Consider the following 16,134-nt stretch of genomic DNA (forward strand, 5'->3'; position numbering starts at 1 on the left):
AGTTAATTTCATATGTAATGAAGTTGTAGGTGTCGAGCTGAATTTCATTCAGTTGGGAATAAACCTTTGTCCTCTACTGATTCTTTTTTGTGTCTTGTAAGTAGCAGTTATCAAAGAATAATGCTGTGAATATTGTCCTAGTTTCCTTAAATAGCACTCTTGAAAACTGTGAACCAAGAAGTGAAATAGGAAATGTTAATTCTACAGAAACACTGAAAGGTTAAATGAAAATATAAAATTAGAATTCTCTTGAGATAAAAAAAAAAAACTATGTGGTCATCCCCTCACCCCACCTCAGCCTCGTGCATCTGTCCCCAAACAAGTAAATATTAATAACTCCAGACCACTGCCCAAAGGCCTCTAGAGGAATCCAGTGGAAAACTATCCCGTCATAATGATGCTATTAGGAATTTCTTCATGGTGGCTCACCTGATTGGATATCTTTTTATCACTGAACACTGCCAGTCAAGATAACATTTTTCAGCGGTTGTGAGTTAGGAATGACTTTTCAGCATGCACTCTGCCTCCCTCTGCCAGCCTGGTGAATGGTTCTCTGCCAATGTGGCTGCAAACACAGTGACCATGCTATTCCCCAAATCACCCACCACTTACGTACCTGGAGCATGCCCTACATTTTCCTCTGCTGTGTGCTTTGGAAGAAAATTAATTGTGTAGCTGGGAAGAGAAAGATCTGAATTCATATTTCAGAATTTCGTGAAAGCAATTTCGTTATTTAATGCCAAGTGTTCCAAGCCAGGAGATTTTGCGCATAAATTGCTTCGTAGATCTCCTCCTCTCCCAAGGAGTGGGCCGAGGCATCAAGCCCCAGGGGTTCAGCCCTGGACTGTGAGTAAAAGCCCTAGGCTGGGAGTCTAAAGACCAGGGTTTGAGCTCAGCTCCCAGCTGCTCCTGGTTCTTGCTGTATTGCCTAGAGCAGGTGTGTTACACCCAGAGCCTCCCTTCTCTGCTTGATCAAATGGAGACGGTGACACCTGTCGCACAGGGTTTGCTGTACTCAAAGGAAAAAAAATGTCTTTTTTCTAGAACAAAACAGGGAACTGAAAAAGACTGTCCTTTGACAAAAACCGAGTCCTTTCTGATGAGACCCACCTTTGGGCTTCCCTCTCAGTCGCTGTAGAATCCAGTCTGAGCAAGAATCGTGCTAGTTCAGTTTAGTGAAAATCCCCAGCCCTTGGTATCTGACCACCCTGGATATCCTGTCACCTTGGCCGGCCTTCAGCAATAATCCTATCAAGTCAGTTTGGCCAGAAATCCTTATCCTTGATGTTTCCTCATAGTAGTTTTCCATCTGCTGGCGCTCACCTTACTCCATGGTTCTAAATCTCCATGTATGCTTGTTGGGGTAAGGGTTGAGCCCTTATACCTATCACCATGGCTCCCTACCCCTTTGAATAAAGTCCACTTTACCATGTTTAACAAGTGTTTGTGTACATTTTTTTCTTTAATAGTTTACGACAGCTCAGTCAGGTTGAATGAGTGTACGAAAGTACTTCAGGAACTGCACATTTCTGTGCAAAAGTGAGATTTAAGAAAAGCTTAAGGCCTTGTGATCAATCACACACACAGACATTGCAAAATTCAATGAGTGCTCTGTTCAGTTGTCCTTTAAGGACGCCAAGGAGTCAGCCTCGGCACTCCTGGCTCTTACAGGACCTGTTGGGCATGGCTGTGCTCACTTCTGAAAACTTGCAGTGGCCGGGTGATGCTTGAAGCACTTTCCTCGCCCACCTCAGCGATCACACCTAAGATGCCATCAGCTGTCTAACATGCCATGAGGAATCCTGGCAGCCTGGCCTGATGCAGGGAGTATTGTTTCTGTATAAAAAAATCCTGACGGCTCGGCCCAGTGGCTCACACCTGTAATCCCAGCACTTTGGGAGGCTGAGGCGGGCAGATCACAAGGTTAGGAGATCGAGACCATCCTGGCTAACACGGCGAAATCCTGTCTCTACTAAAAATACAAAAAATTAGCCGGGCATGGTGGCGGGCGCCTGTAGTCCCAGCTACTTGGGAGGCTGAGGCAGGAGAATGTCATGAACCTGGGAGGCAGAGCTTACAGTGAGCCAAGATCGTGCCACTGCACTCCAGCCTGGGTGACAGAGCAAGACTCCATCTCAAAAAAAAAAAAAAAAAAAAAAAAAAAGTCCTGACAATCCTATGTTGTTTGTTTTTCCTAGAATTTCTGCTTAGCCATTATTAGCACGTGCAGTGTCTCACTCTCTCCACCGTTATTTATTTTTTCTTAAGACAGGGTTTCGCTCTGTCACCCAGGCTCAAGTGCAGTGGTGCAAACGTGGCTCATTGAGGCCTTGACATCCTGGGCTCAATCCATCCTCCCTCCTCCACCCCTCAAGTAGCTAGGGGTGCCCACCACCACACATGGCTAGTTTTTTTATTTGTACAGATGGGGTTTCACCATGTTGCCCAGACTGGTCTCGAACTCTTGAGCTCAGGCAATCTGCCTGCCTTGGCCTCCCAAAGTGCTGGGATTACAGGCATGAGCTACTATGCCTGACCTCACTGGTCATTTGTAAATGCGTTCATTTATTTTAAAATACCTTCACAGAAAAGGATACTGTTGCTACTTTAGCCTGAATTCTGTGCTGATGTGTTGGACGCTATGTGACTGAAAGCATACACCTCACCAGAAAGGCTGAAAAATAGCCTGTGCAGTGGGGCAGCCCAGCTTGATAAAGTATCAGTGATGCTGTTGACTCTGTAATCTCCTAATTCCCCTTCCCATACACCCAGCTGGTGGCAAAGGCTGTCAGTGGCAGGGAAAAGAGAAGAAATTGCCGTCACCTGCATGCCTCTGTGTTCCATGGCGATGGTAGATGTGGGGCCCAGTGCTGCACAGGAGCTCCTGTCACTGGTGCTCGGGCACTGCATGGTTCTCACCGTGTCACCCTTGTGGTTCTCCCACCCACCTGCAAAGACTTTTAAAAACTGCCCCTTTGGGCTGAGTCTGAGGACTGCATTTCTTAAAGAGGCATTCTGTGCCCTTTAGGCCTGTGGAGGCAAAGAATCCCTGTTTTATATAGAACATCAGTGTGCAAAGTACACAAACACCCCCAGGATCTAGCAACTGTAGCAAAACGTCAGATACCCTCCTGGGAAAACCCTCTGTGCTCCCTGGCTGATCTTGTGGGAGGGCGCACCACTGGGCCCAATAAGTGTGAATGTTACCAGGAAAGTGAGCAGTGCTTTTAACAGTCTCGTTTTTGAAGATGGAAAAATGGAAGACATTTCCCTAATTGCAAATGAAACAAAATAGTGTAAATTAATATCTAAAATCTTTTTAGACTTTCATAGGAAAGTGAGTGATTGATATCAAAATGGTATGACATTTTATGATTCAGAGGCTGTTTTTTATACAGCATTTCTCCCTTGCCCACAGGCCGTACGTTCTAAGAACCCCAGTGGATGCCTGAAACCACCAAACCCAACATGTATTATATATATTGTGGTTCTACACATTGCATGCCTGTGATAAAGTTTAATTTATAAATTAGGCATAGTAAGAGATTAACATCAATAACTAATAATGGAACAGTTATAACAATATAGTGTAATAAAAGTTATGTGAATGTGGTCTCAAAATATCTTAATTTTTTCTCTTTTTTATGTTTATTGGCTATTTGGATATTCTGTTTTGTGAAGAACTTCTACTCATTTTCCTATTGGGTTTTCTATCTTTTAAAATAGATTTTTTATTTCAAATTTTTATTTTCCAACTTTTACATTAGGTTCTATTTTAATATTTTTGGAACAGAGTTGACCAGGGGTAGCTGAAGCCTCAGAAAGCAAAATTGCAAATAAAGGGGGATACTGTATAGCATAGCAACTTGCAGTTATCATCAGCAGCCATTTTGCTTTCTTGCAGCTGAATAAAATAATGGCATGTTGGACAACTGATGGCATCTTAGGTATGATGAAATAGGATGCATTTCCTTATGACCCCATTTTCTCATTCTTGGTGCTCCTATCCACCCACCTGGTTAGCAACCCTTCTTCTCTCCCTCTCTTGCCTTCCAAGGCCCTACACAGTCCACAGAAAATCCTTGGATCCCTGTCTTGGCATTGGCTTTGGCCTTGTGCCTGTGCCTACTGCACAGACCTAGATGTCTGGAATGAGTTCATTTTCTGTACCAGAAAGCACCAAACAGACCATCTATGTCATTTGCAGGGCCCAATGCAGAATGAAAATGAAGGGCTCCTGAGAATTTAGGATGGTGGATGCAGAGCATTAAACCAAGCATGGGGCCCTTCTGAGTTCAGGGCCCTGTAGAACTGCACAATTAGCACATCCACATAGCCAGCTCTGGTGCCAGATTCTGGCTTCAGCTTCCCTATCAATGCCCCAGGTCCCTGCACCCTCACAGCCACCAGGGATATGAGAGGCAACCTCTGCTGCTCTCTCAGACCGCCTTGGACCTAGAACAGATGCTCCTTTGACCTTCAAAGAAAGCTTGCTAAGTGTCCTATCCTAGGCCAGGGCTTATCTCATGGTCCTGACAAGCTTCTGCATACTCTGTTTTACTCTCTTCAAGTATACAAAATGAACCCATTTCACCGGAGCGTGCCTGCTTTGGAGAATTGGATATGGGTTTCTTGCCCCTTTCCCCTGCCATTTCTCATTTTGGATCAATTCACTCCTTCAGAGATGAGTGTTCTATGCAGATTTGAAAGGGGGGATGTGGAAGAATGCTTTTGACCCTGAGATGTCATTGTGATCCCGTTTCTTATTTTGGTGGGTAGGAAGGGCTCTTGATCTTTAACAAAGGACTGTGGAAAGTGAGGAATCTCTGGACACTCACTTCCCAAGGAGATTCAGAACTGGAAAGGTGACTCCAGTCCTGTATTCATCCAAGTTCCGACCTTCCTCGGGAGGCAGAATCCCTCATTTGCCACAGCTGGGGTCCAAATGCTGCCTGTGTCATGAAAGCCAGAACCACCATTGTTACCTGCCCTCACAGTCTGTGTCGGTTTTCCTTCCAGAGAAAGCTGGTGGGCTTCCCTCGGAGATGCAGGCGTAGTATTGTAGCTACTCACCTACTTTCCATCCTGATTCTTTACCTTTTGCTGTATCATCATATTTTCTAGTTGCCAACTCTAGCCACAAAAAAAGCTACAAATCTAAAATTCCATGAATACAGAAGATAATCTCTTCTATATAGAGAGCTTTTATATTAATATTGTGGGTTGCATTCTCTTGGAGACAAGAGTGTTCAAAATTACCTTCAACATTTCAACAATTGTGTAAATTTCTATATTCTTGATAAAAAATCAGTGTTGTCTCTTAAAGATTCCTTTTTGGACTATCAAATGTAAGGGAATATTTTTAACACTTTGTTTTTTGTTCAGACTTAGAAGATAACAATGAATGGTGACTTTTTCAAAACTAAGAAAAGTGACATTAAACTTTAATGAAAAAATATCATGACTCAGGATCCCTTTTGGGTTGTATTTTAACAGATAATAAAGTTGACATCATCGAGACTTGAAATTAATAAAAGTTATGCTTCTAAGAAAAATTAGAGATTTGAGTTCCCATAATTTTGATTCTTTTACATTTAAAAGCAAACCTTTACTTTTGGGAAAAAGTACTTTTATTTTCATTGATGTACTGCTCATAGTATGGATTCTTTAAATCTATGGTTATACTTATTTCTAATAATTTTTTAATTTTTTTTAAGTTTTTTGACACAAGTTTCAGGGAAATTATAGAATCTGTGATTATATGACCACTACCCCGTGGACATGAGGGGCAGACATTGTGTAGTGAGGGTAATTGCAGAACATTTTCATCACCTCAAAATCTGTATCATTTAGCTTTCATCTCCTAATAGGAATTTTAGTCTACCCTCTGTCTCTATATTTGCCTATTCTGAACATTTGATATAAATGAATTTATATAACATATGGCCTTTCGTGCCTGGCTTCTTTCACTTAACATAATGTTTTCAAGGTTCGTCCAGGTTGTAATGTGTATCAATACTTTATTATTTTTATTGCTGAATAATTTTCCATTGTATGGATATACCACGTTTTGTGCCATACATTCATTCATCGATGGACATTTGGGTAATTTCCATCTCTGGATTATTACAAATAGTGCTGCTATGAATGTTCATATGCAAGTTCTTCTATGAATATGTCTTTCCATTTATCTTGGTTACATGCATAAGAATGGAATTGCTGGGTCATATGGTAACTCTATGTTTAACTCTTTGAGGAACTGCCAGACTGTCTTTCTAAGTGAATGCATCATTTTACACTCCTACTAGCAACATATGAGAGTTCCAATTTCTCCACATTCTTGTCAACACTTATTGTTATCTGACTCATTAATTACAGTCATCCTAGTGTATACGTAGTGATATCTCATTGTGGTTTTGATATTCATTTCTCTGATGACTAATGATGTTAGACATCTTTTTATGTGCTTCTTGGTTTTTTGTATATCTTATTTGGAGAAATGTCTGTTCAGATCATTTGACCATTATTTAGATGAGTTATTCTTTATGTATTCTAGATACAGGCCTCTAATCAGATATATGAATTGCAATTTTTTTCCTTTTTGTGACTAGTCTTTTTACTTTCTTCATAGTGTCTTTTGAAGCATAAAAGTTTTCAACAGAAAATCCAATGTATCATTGCATGTGCTTTTGGTATCATGTTTAGAATCCATTGCCAAATTCAGGTCATAAAGATTTGTCCTTATGGCTTCTTTTAGGAATTTTGTAGTTTGGCTCTTGCATTTAGTTATTTTATCCTCTTTGAGCTAATTTTTGTATATGGTATAAGGTAAAGATCCAGTTTTATTTATTTATCTATTTATTTGCATGGAACTGTCCTGTTATCCTGTCACTATTTATTTAAAAGACTATTCTTTCACCCATTGATTGGTCTTGGCATCCTTGTCAAAAATCAATTGGCCATAGATACGTGGATTTATTTATAGACTTTGATTCTGTCTCAATGATTTATGTGTTTTTCTTTATGTCAGTACCAGACTGTCTTGATTAAATCTTGTAGCTTGGTAATAAGTTTTGAAATCAAGAAGTGTGAGACACCCAATTTTGTTCTCTCTTTTAACATTGTTTTGGCTATTCTTGATCCCTTGAGTTTCTATATGAATTTTAGGATTAGCTTGTCAGTTTCTACCAAAAAGTCAGCTGGGATTTTGATAGAGATTACACTGAATTCACACATCAATTTGAGAAATACTTCCAGCTTAACAATATGGTCTTCCAACCCATGAAGGCAAGATGTCTTCCCATTTATTTAGCTCTTCTTTAATTTTTTTCAACAGTGTCTTGTAGTTTTCAAATTGTAGACACTTATTTTTTTTTAAAAAGTTTATTCCTAAGTGGTTTATATTTTGCTGCTGTTATAGAATTGTTTTCTTAATTTCATTTTTGTATTGTTCATTGTCATTGTATAGAAATACAATTGACTTTTTATATGTTTATCTGGTATCCTGCAATAGTGGTGAATTTATTTATTCCACTCCTTAGAGTTTTTTTTTTATTTATGGGATCATGTCATCTGTGACTAGAAATAGGCTTACTTCCTTCTTTCCAATCTGGATGCCTTTTAATTTGTTTTCTTGCCTGATTGTTTCTACTAGAAATGGAGAAATAATTTATTTTTATTTTCACCTACCTCTAGCTGAAATGTCAACTACCTTTGATTGTGAATGTAGACAACAATCCACAGTCACATTAGTGGTACCCGTGACTCTCTCACCAATGTAAATCACAGACATTGTCATATTTCACTACTGTTGTTACAGCTGTCTCAAAATATTTTTGTACTTTAGATTATTGTCATCATAATTAGATCTTACCATTAGATCTTATAATTTAATGCATTATTAAAAGTACAATTAATACAGAGGTAGAATATCACATATTTTTATATTTTGATAACTATAGCTAATATAATTGGTTTTTCATTGTTATTCTTTGCATTTTATTTTATACATATAAAGAAAAGTATTTAAAGGTGACCAGGGGATAGAAAAGTTCCAGAGAAGATGATAGGATCAGGAAGTCCTGGATACCACTGAGGCTGCAGCTCTTTAAGGTTGTGCATAAGGGCGGGCACATTCTCTTCCATCCTTAGGACCCTCTGCCTAAAATCCTAGCTCCTGTGTTACAGATGGAGAAAAGGAAGCACCCATTGTTTCAACTAGCGAGTGTTTTAGTCTTTGTAAAACCTACTAATAAACTTCTATGCTATTGTCCTACCAGGTACCTTCTCAAACCAGATTTCATGAGGCGGCCTGATCGAACATTTGACCCCTTCTCTGAAACTCCTGTTGATGGTGTTATTGCAGCCACTTGCTCAGTGCAGGTAAGGCCCCTGCTCATCACAAGGTAGTATAAATGTATATGCAAGTGGTCCTTGAAAGAAATTATAAAATATTGAATGTTAAATTGCAAGATCCATGTGCTGCTCACAACTTTGACTTAAGATTCCACCCCCTTTTTAAAAAATGAGACCCATTTTTTCACTAGTAAAATTATTAGCTACTTAAAGTGAAAGATACCATCAAAAAAGTACCTGCTACTTGATTCCATTTATACAAAATTCTAGAAAATGCAAATTATAGTGACAGACAGTAAATCAGTGATGGCCTTTGGAAAAAAGGCAGGGAGGAATGGGTTACAAAAGGGCACAAAGAAACTTCAGGTGATGATACAAATGTTTATCATCTTAATTATGGAGGTGGTTTCGCAGATGTGCTCATATGTCCCAACTGATCTAATTTTACATTTTTTTTTTGTTTGTTTTTTATTTTTTGACACTGAGTATCACTCTGTCGCCCAGGCAGGAGTGCAGTGGCACAATCTCGGCTCACTGCAACCTCCTCCTCCCGGGTTCAAGTGATTCTCCTGCACCTGTAGCTGGGATTACAGGTGCCCACCGCCACACCTGGCTAATTTTTATATTTTTAGTAGAGATGGGTTTTTACCATGTTGGCCAGGCTGTTCTCAAACTCCTAACCTCAGGTGATCTACCTGCCTCAGCCTCCCAAAGTACTGGGATTACAGGGATGAGCCACCATGCCTAGCCTAATTGTACATTTTAAATGCATATAATTTATTGTATGTCAAATATACCTCAAAAAAGCTGTTTCAGATTGTTAGCTAGAAAATAATGTAAACAAAAAACCCTAATAAGTGGCTATAGTCATTTAAACACTAAATGAAAAATCATCTCTCCATAGCTTTATCGTGGATAGACTAACATTATAAAACTGTCCTAGCTGACCAATGTCAATATCAGTAATGACAGACAAATTCTAGCTTCACTTTTCTGTGTGTCTCTTTTCAAGACTTCTAAAATAATTCATTAATAAGTATGGCATGATGGAATTAGAGCTATGAAGGGTCTTAGGACATACCTGAATTCATCACTTCATTTCATAGGTGTAGACACTTAGGTGAGTTGAAGAGGCCGTGGACACTATTTGTATTATGATTCATATATATTTTTTCTTTGTTTTTTTCTAGACAGTTCTAGAAGGTAGAACATCTGCTTGAAACAGCTGGGGTTTTTTTGCCTATAGTAGTTGTTCGATAATGTTTTGGTTTGATAGAAATGAATACATTATTGCCATAGATAATTGAAATTCCTGCTCCCACCCAAAAGACAGAATTTCTTACTTCCTGATTATTTTTTGCTACTGATGCTTACACAGAGCTTACTTCTCTTTGCTCTCTTTCGTGCTGCTACAGGTTATATCAGGTCAATTCTTATCAGATAAGAAAATTGGCACCTACGTAGAGGTGGATATGTATGGGTTGCCCACTGACACCATACGTAAGGAATTCCGAACTCGCATGGTTATGAATAATGGACTCAATCCAGTTTACAATGAAGAGTCATTTGTATTTCGGAAGGTAGGACATTTTCAGCACGTCAAACTTACTCTAATAACTTGGGAGCCATGTTTTAGTTCACAGACGCTACACGATACAGGGGCACTTATTCAACCGACAACATCTTCTTTTTCTCTTCTCCTAATGGCTAACTTCTGTAGCTGTCATAGGATCATTGGTTCTATTTGGCCCTGCCCTCCTTTTGGTTCTCCTCTCCTCCTTGGAAGAGCCCATCTCCTGCACAGCAGTGCCTCAGCTCTGGGTTTACCATCTTTTAGAATGAGTCCTTGCTGGTGGACACCATCGTACACTAGAGAGTTCTTCCCTACCCTGGAAGTTACTGGTAACTTACACTATTCCTTTAGCCAAGTAGTCAGGTAAGATGCTGCACTCCAAAATTTTGGTCAATAGATGTCACTACATGGGTCAGTTGGCATGGTCCTGTCTCTCCTGAAAGAGTAACACCTGTTGCCTACTTGCAGGTCTTATCCTTCTTGTACTGTTGTTAGTGTTTTATTTTTTTCTCCTAATACCGTATGTTGGATCCTAAAAACAATCACAGCCATTCTCTCTAACGTTCGGTTGTTAATCTCTTATTCACCTTTTCCCTTGGTTTATTTTTTGTCTATTGAAGATGCAGTGGAAAATCCGCACACCGGCAGTGCTGTCTCCAAGAATGTTCACTTTCCTTTCTTACTTACTCTGTTGTCCTGACCACAATGATTTCTTGCTGCTTCTTTAGGCACAAGTTTTCCAGCTGGTTCTGCTCCATTTGTACATCATGCAACACAGATAATCGGCTTCTTTCCTTAACAAAATAGGGATTATCCATTTCAGAATAGAGTAACTGGCTTACAGAAACCAAATGAAGGGAGATCAATGTAGGTTTGATGAAACAGGCCATTTTGACATTTAAGTTTACCCTGGGATCCACACAATCTTCGCATCCCATTGTCTTCTTCTCTGCCCCTGTCAGGATATGGTGTAAATTACATGCATAGCTGTGATTTGGTTTTTTCCTTCCCTGGTATTTCCAATTTGTTATAGCTGGATCCGTTACCAGTATGGCTAGTGTTCTTTGGCATAGTGAATAATCCCTACTCACATTTCTAGAAGCTGAGAAAGTTGACTCAGGCATTCTTTGTTTTGGATGAATGAGAAAATACCCAGCTTAGTGTTTATATATAATAGTTCTGGCACTAGAAACGAGATGCCAATTCTGAGTCCTCCTCTGTTCTTCAGAAGTTAAATCGTTTTTTTCATTGCTAGCAAGTGCTTTAAAAACTTTGTTTTCTTTCTTGTCATTGTTGTATTTTTCACTAATCTCACATGGCAAGAATGGCAAAGCCCAAGCCTCTATTCACTGCATAAGGAGCAAGAGAGAGGGAAATTGGCTAATTTACCATGGTTTCTCCTCTTCATCTTCATTAAGCTGGAATTAAATTATAGCCTTTAGATGTAAATAGGCAACCAGTCCATTGTCTAGCTTTAAACATAGCACTCAGATCAAGCAAGATGTCCTGGTTGCTTTTAGCCAATAAAAAGGCATTCCTGATTAAACACATTGGATACCCTTTTTGTAATGTTGCTATTTTGTAACTGAATCAGGTTTCTGCTATCTGAACTCAGATTTTATGTTCATTTATTACGTTTGGGGATAGCAGGAGTAGGTGTCTTAGAATCAAAGTATGTTAATGTTTCTAGCTACCGCATCTTACTCTATTTAACATCCCAACATTTGCTGGAAACTGAGGAGTACAAGAAACAAGGAGGACCCAAATTTATATACAAAAGTTATCTCTTATGCATGAAGCATTTATTCAGAGATACTTAATTTATTTATTCAGAGATACTTTATTTATTCAGAGATACTTTCGTATTCTTAAAAACAAACAAATATAGATGTCAGCAATATGCCAGATATTAGATCACAGGATTAGATCCCCAATTCCCAGGCCCCACTCTGTCACTGATATGTCTAAGATCAAGGAAAGTGGCTTTATTTCTCATCCATTATATGGGTGGGGACAAGGATCAATCACAAGGGTTGAAGTGGTAATCTTTAACATTCATTTCATCTAACATTTTTCATGAGATAATTTCCAGGAAACATGTTCCAATTGCTTTTCTCAGTGTCTTGGGCACTGTAGCTCATGCAGTACATTTTGGGGAATGCAGATGGATCATGGACTTACTTTCAACATCACGGAACATTTAAGAACAGCATGGATTTGGTCCACACTCCTTAGAGTCATGGTTCTTGGGCGCTGCATTGGAAAAATCAGTGAAAGTCCTGTTCTGTTTGCAGGTGATCCTGCCAGACCTGGCTGTCTTGAGAATAGCTGTGTATGATGATAACAACAAGCTGATTGGCCAGAGGATCCTCCCGCTTGATGGCCTCCAAGCCGGATATCGACACATTTCCCTTCGAAATGAGGGAAATAAACCATTATCACTACCAACAATTTTCTGCAATATTGTTCTTAAAACATATGTGCCTGATGGATTTGGAGGTAAGATAAACATTTGGGTACAGAATATGATATAGATGAGGTCCTAGATTATAAGATTATAAAACATCTTGTCCATGCTTTAAAAAACAACAAAAATACTGTCTATTCCTGCTAATGCTGCCAACCCTGATTACCTTGAATACATCAAGAATACATCATAACCTCAGGTTTCATAGTAAGAAATGAAAATGCAAAACGAGATGATCTTTAAAGTCCTTTCTTATTTTAAAATACTATAATTTTATGTTGTTTATCAATTTTTACAAACACATTTTGTGAAGGGTATATTTATATTGACAATCAGACTAGGGAAAAAAACATAAATAAGGTGAAACCATAGATATCTTATCAATAGTATCGCTAAAAGATTTAAATTGAATTCAGCTATCAACATGCCTGAATTTTCTTCCAAATCCACAACAAAGTTCAATTTCATAAAAAATCCTAGTCATCAATCTACATGCTTTAAGGTAATCAATGGGAGGAATCCAAAGCTAGATTAAGTCATAGGATTTTGCTTACATGCAAACATGTTAACTTTTTATGGCCTCCATCTAAGCCAATACATTAAAAGAAAGCAAAGATCCTCTATATTGTCAGCCTGTTGAACCATAAGGAAATAGTACAGCAGGATGATGGCATCCGATTAGCCAAGGGTTCAAATCCTCACTCTCCACTGCTGGCAGGGTGGTCTTGGGGAGAGGATGTAACCTCTCAAACCCCTCGTTTCCTCCCCTGCAAAGTGAAGATAATAATAACTACCTCCCTCATAGCATTATTGTGAGGTGCTTATCATTAGAGTACATGATATAGCAAGGCTCAGAAATGTATGAGCTCATGGGGGTGGGCAGGGTGTCTGTAGACACAGATATAATTTCTATACTTTACTGGAACACATCACTATTTTGTCTGGGGAATATGGGATAATTTTGCTGTTTGTTTTTAGTAGTGCATGCTTCTGTGGAGGGCAGATTTTCTGCAACTAAACCACAACTTTACCAGTCTAATATCAGAGTCAAAAATTAAAATAAGCCATGAGGATTTTTCCATCCCAAAATTCATAGTCCAGGCTCCTTCCTCCTTCTCCTTTGTCTTTCATAAAAAAAAAAAGGAAGCACATTAGAAGCTACAACATACAGTAATAGAGGTAATAACCCATAAAAAGCCTGGAAAGGGATGCTGTGAGGCTGGGTAAGAGGATCAGAAAGGGGCACTGGAGACAAGTGGTGGGTTTAGGAGCAGCAGTCCGTGGCAAACCTCAGAAACCTCCCTGCAACACAGCATGGTGGTGGCCATGGGGCATCAGCTGATGAGTTAAATCATAATCCACATACGTGAGCTTAGAAAGCAGGAACTGTGGAATACCTCATACATTTTAGAAATAGTTGTATAAACCCATATGATGGAAGATTTAGAAGTTTTGCCTCTGCATGGGTTAACTTCCCACTGAAACTCTAATTCATTCTTGGGAACTGAGCCACTCGAATAGAAAAGGGAAATAAATCATTTGTTTAGCTTCTACTTTATGCCAAGAGCTTTATGTAAAGAGATCCAAAAGCATGAAGTTGTTCAGAATGGATGTAAGCATAGGGAGATCTGTGCTGCAGAAACATCTGTATTTACAATGTAGCTTATTACCCATGTTGTATTTAAGTATTGAGCCAAATTAATCTCTTTAATATTAGTCCTGCCAGTATTCTTTCCTAACATGTCATTGTGGCTGCTTACTTTTTATCAGAAGCGTTTGAAATTTCTATGTACCATTGATGAGATTCTGCAGTCGATGCCTTAACCAGATTTGACATTCAAATACAATTTATTCAAAATTCTCTGGTCATTTATTTTATATGTGAAGAAACCAGGGACAGACATTATGCGGTGTCAGGGTCTTCCCTGTAGATAACAGAAGAAGAATATGAGGACTGTCTTTTTCCAAATCTCTGATCTTCTTTATAGCTTCTTGACTTATTCAAAATATACTTATATTTTCCCTGTTTAGCCAACCTCCCACATTCATATCTCAGTGTGTTTATGTGCTGAACCAGTGAGATAGGAAATCTATAGAGTCTGTGTTCCCTGGAGTATTGATATTCCCTCCTCATTCCACAGGAACAAGTTCAAGATGAAGCTCAGCACCATCACACTCAGCATTTTCTAGAAAAAAAAATGTTTTTTTTTCCCTAGGAAAAAACAGAAACTCATCAATATACATCATTAGATTTATATTTAGCTAAAGAAAGATAGTGTGGATTTTCATTACTTTTTTCCACAAATATGCGTAGCAGGTTTATACTATAAAAAGTAGCTAAAATATGTATCAGAGAGCAATTCTGAGAACACAGAGGATCAAATGAGGGTCACTCACAAATCTGCTGCCCAGAGACAGCTATTGTTTACTTCCAGTCTCTTTTTTTCCTGTTTGTTTATTTATTTATTTGAGATGGAGTTTTGCTCTTGTCACCCAGGCTGGAGTGCAGTGACACAATCTCGGCTCACTGCAACCTCCATCTCCCATGTTCAGGCGATTCTCCTGTCTCAGCCTCCCAATAGCTAGAACTACAGGCGTGCACCACTATGCCCAGCTAATTTTGTGTTTTTAGTAGAGAGGGGGTTTCACCATGTTGGCCAGGCTGATCTTGAACTTCTGACCTCAGGTGATCCACTTGCGTCGGCCGCCCAAAGTGCTGGGATTACAGACGTGAGCCACTGTGCCTGGCCTTTTCTGTTTTATTTTTAATAAAATTAAATCTTACTATACTGCTAATTTGGAATTCTAATTTTTTTTTTAGAATATGTTTCCATGTCATGAAATATTTTTATATTTTTATTAGCTGTATAGGATTACATTTTATGTCGGCCATAATTTAGTTATGGATAAACACTGAAGTTTTCTTCCTTGGCCGCTGAGGAAACAGAGGCAGGAATTTGAGTGCAACTCCTTCTGCTTCTCCTTCTCATTTCTATAGCATAAAAACTCTCAAAACTGGCCAGGCGCGGTGGCTCATGCCTGTAATCCCAGCACTTTGGGAGGCCGAGGCGCGTGGATCCCATGAGGCCAGGAATTCAAGACCAGCCTGGCCAACATGGCAAAACACTGTCTCTACTAAAAATGCAAAAATTAGCCGGCCATGGTAGCACACGCCTGTAATCCCAGCTACTCTGGAGGCTGAGGCACAAGAATTGATTGTACCTGGGAGGCAGAGGTTGAAGTGAGCCGAGTTCCTGCCACCGCACTCCAGCCTGGTTGACAGAGCAAGACTCTGTCTCCAAAAACAACAACAACAACAACAACAAAATAACTCCCAAAAGACACAAAGAAATAACAGAGCAGTGATGGCTACCATGAGTTCTGAACCCTTCCTGGCTGTTTCTAAGCAGCCCAGATGCAAAATGTCCAACAATACAGTCTCCTATCAGAAAAAAAAAAAAAAGTAACATTTAGGACAGATGATTAGGAATGAATCATGAAAACTTGGCTTAATTTTTTCAATATTATTTTGCTACAAAACGTAAAGAAAAACAACCCTGTCTTTTACTCCCTCTGTCATACACAAATAGAAGTACTAGATTGGGTGCTAGGAGCATTCTTCCTTTATCAAATCCAATGAGACTCCGAGTGCTGGGATTATCTTTGCTGCTTTATCTGTAGGTGCCAACGCCACCGTAGATGGCATTTGCCCATTGCAAGGCTTTATCATTGTTAGACA

At 39.2% G+C, this 16,134-nt stretch overlaps 1 protein-coding gene across 11 annotated transcripts in view; it reads left to right on the forward strand.

The window, feature by feature from the left end:
* The window catches only part of PLCB4 (phospholipase C beta 4), a 210,561-nt gene that overhangs the window by 141,635 nt on the left and 52,792 nt on the right, over nucleotides 1–16,134 (forward strand). For all 11 annotated transcript variants that reach the window (XR_010154028.1, XR_010154029.1, XM_016937435.4 and 8 more), the window contains 3 exons: nucleotides 8,280–8,382; nucleotides 9,771–9,935; nucleotides 12,223–12,427. Coding sequence is in view for 9 of the 11 variants with exons in the window: in XM_016937435.4 (XP_016792924.1) it covers nucleotides 8,280–8,382; nucleotides 9,771–9,935; nucleotides 12,223–12,427 (473 nt within the window). In the remaining 2 variants the exon portion in view is untranslated. The remainder of the gene's footprint in view (nucleotides 1–8,279; nucleotides 8,383–9,770; nucleotides 9,936–12,222; nucleotides 12,428–16,134) is intronic.

Source organism: Pan troglodytes, chromosome 21 (genome assembly GCF_028858775.2).
Source record: "Pan troglodytes isolate AG18354 chromosome 21, NHGRI_mPanTro3-v2.0_pri, whole genome shotgun sequence".
Lineage (NCBI taxonomy): Eukaryota > Metazoa > Chordata > Mammalia > Primates > Hominidae > Pan > Pan troglodytes.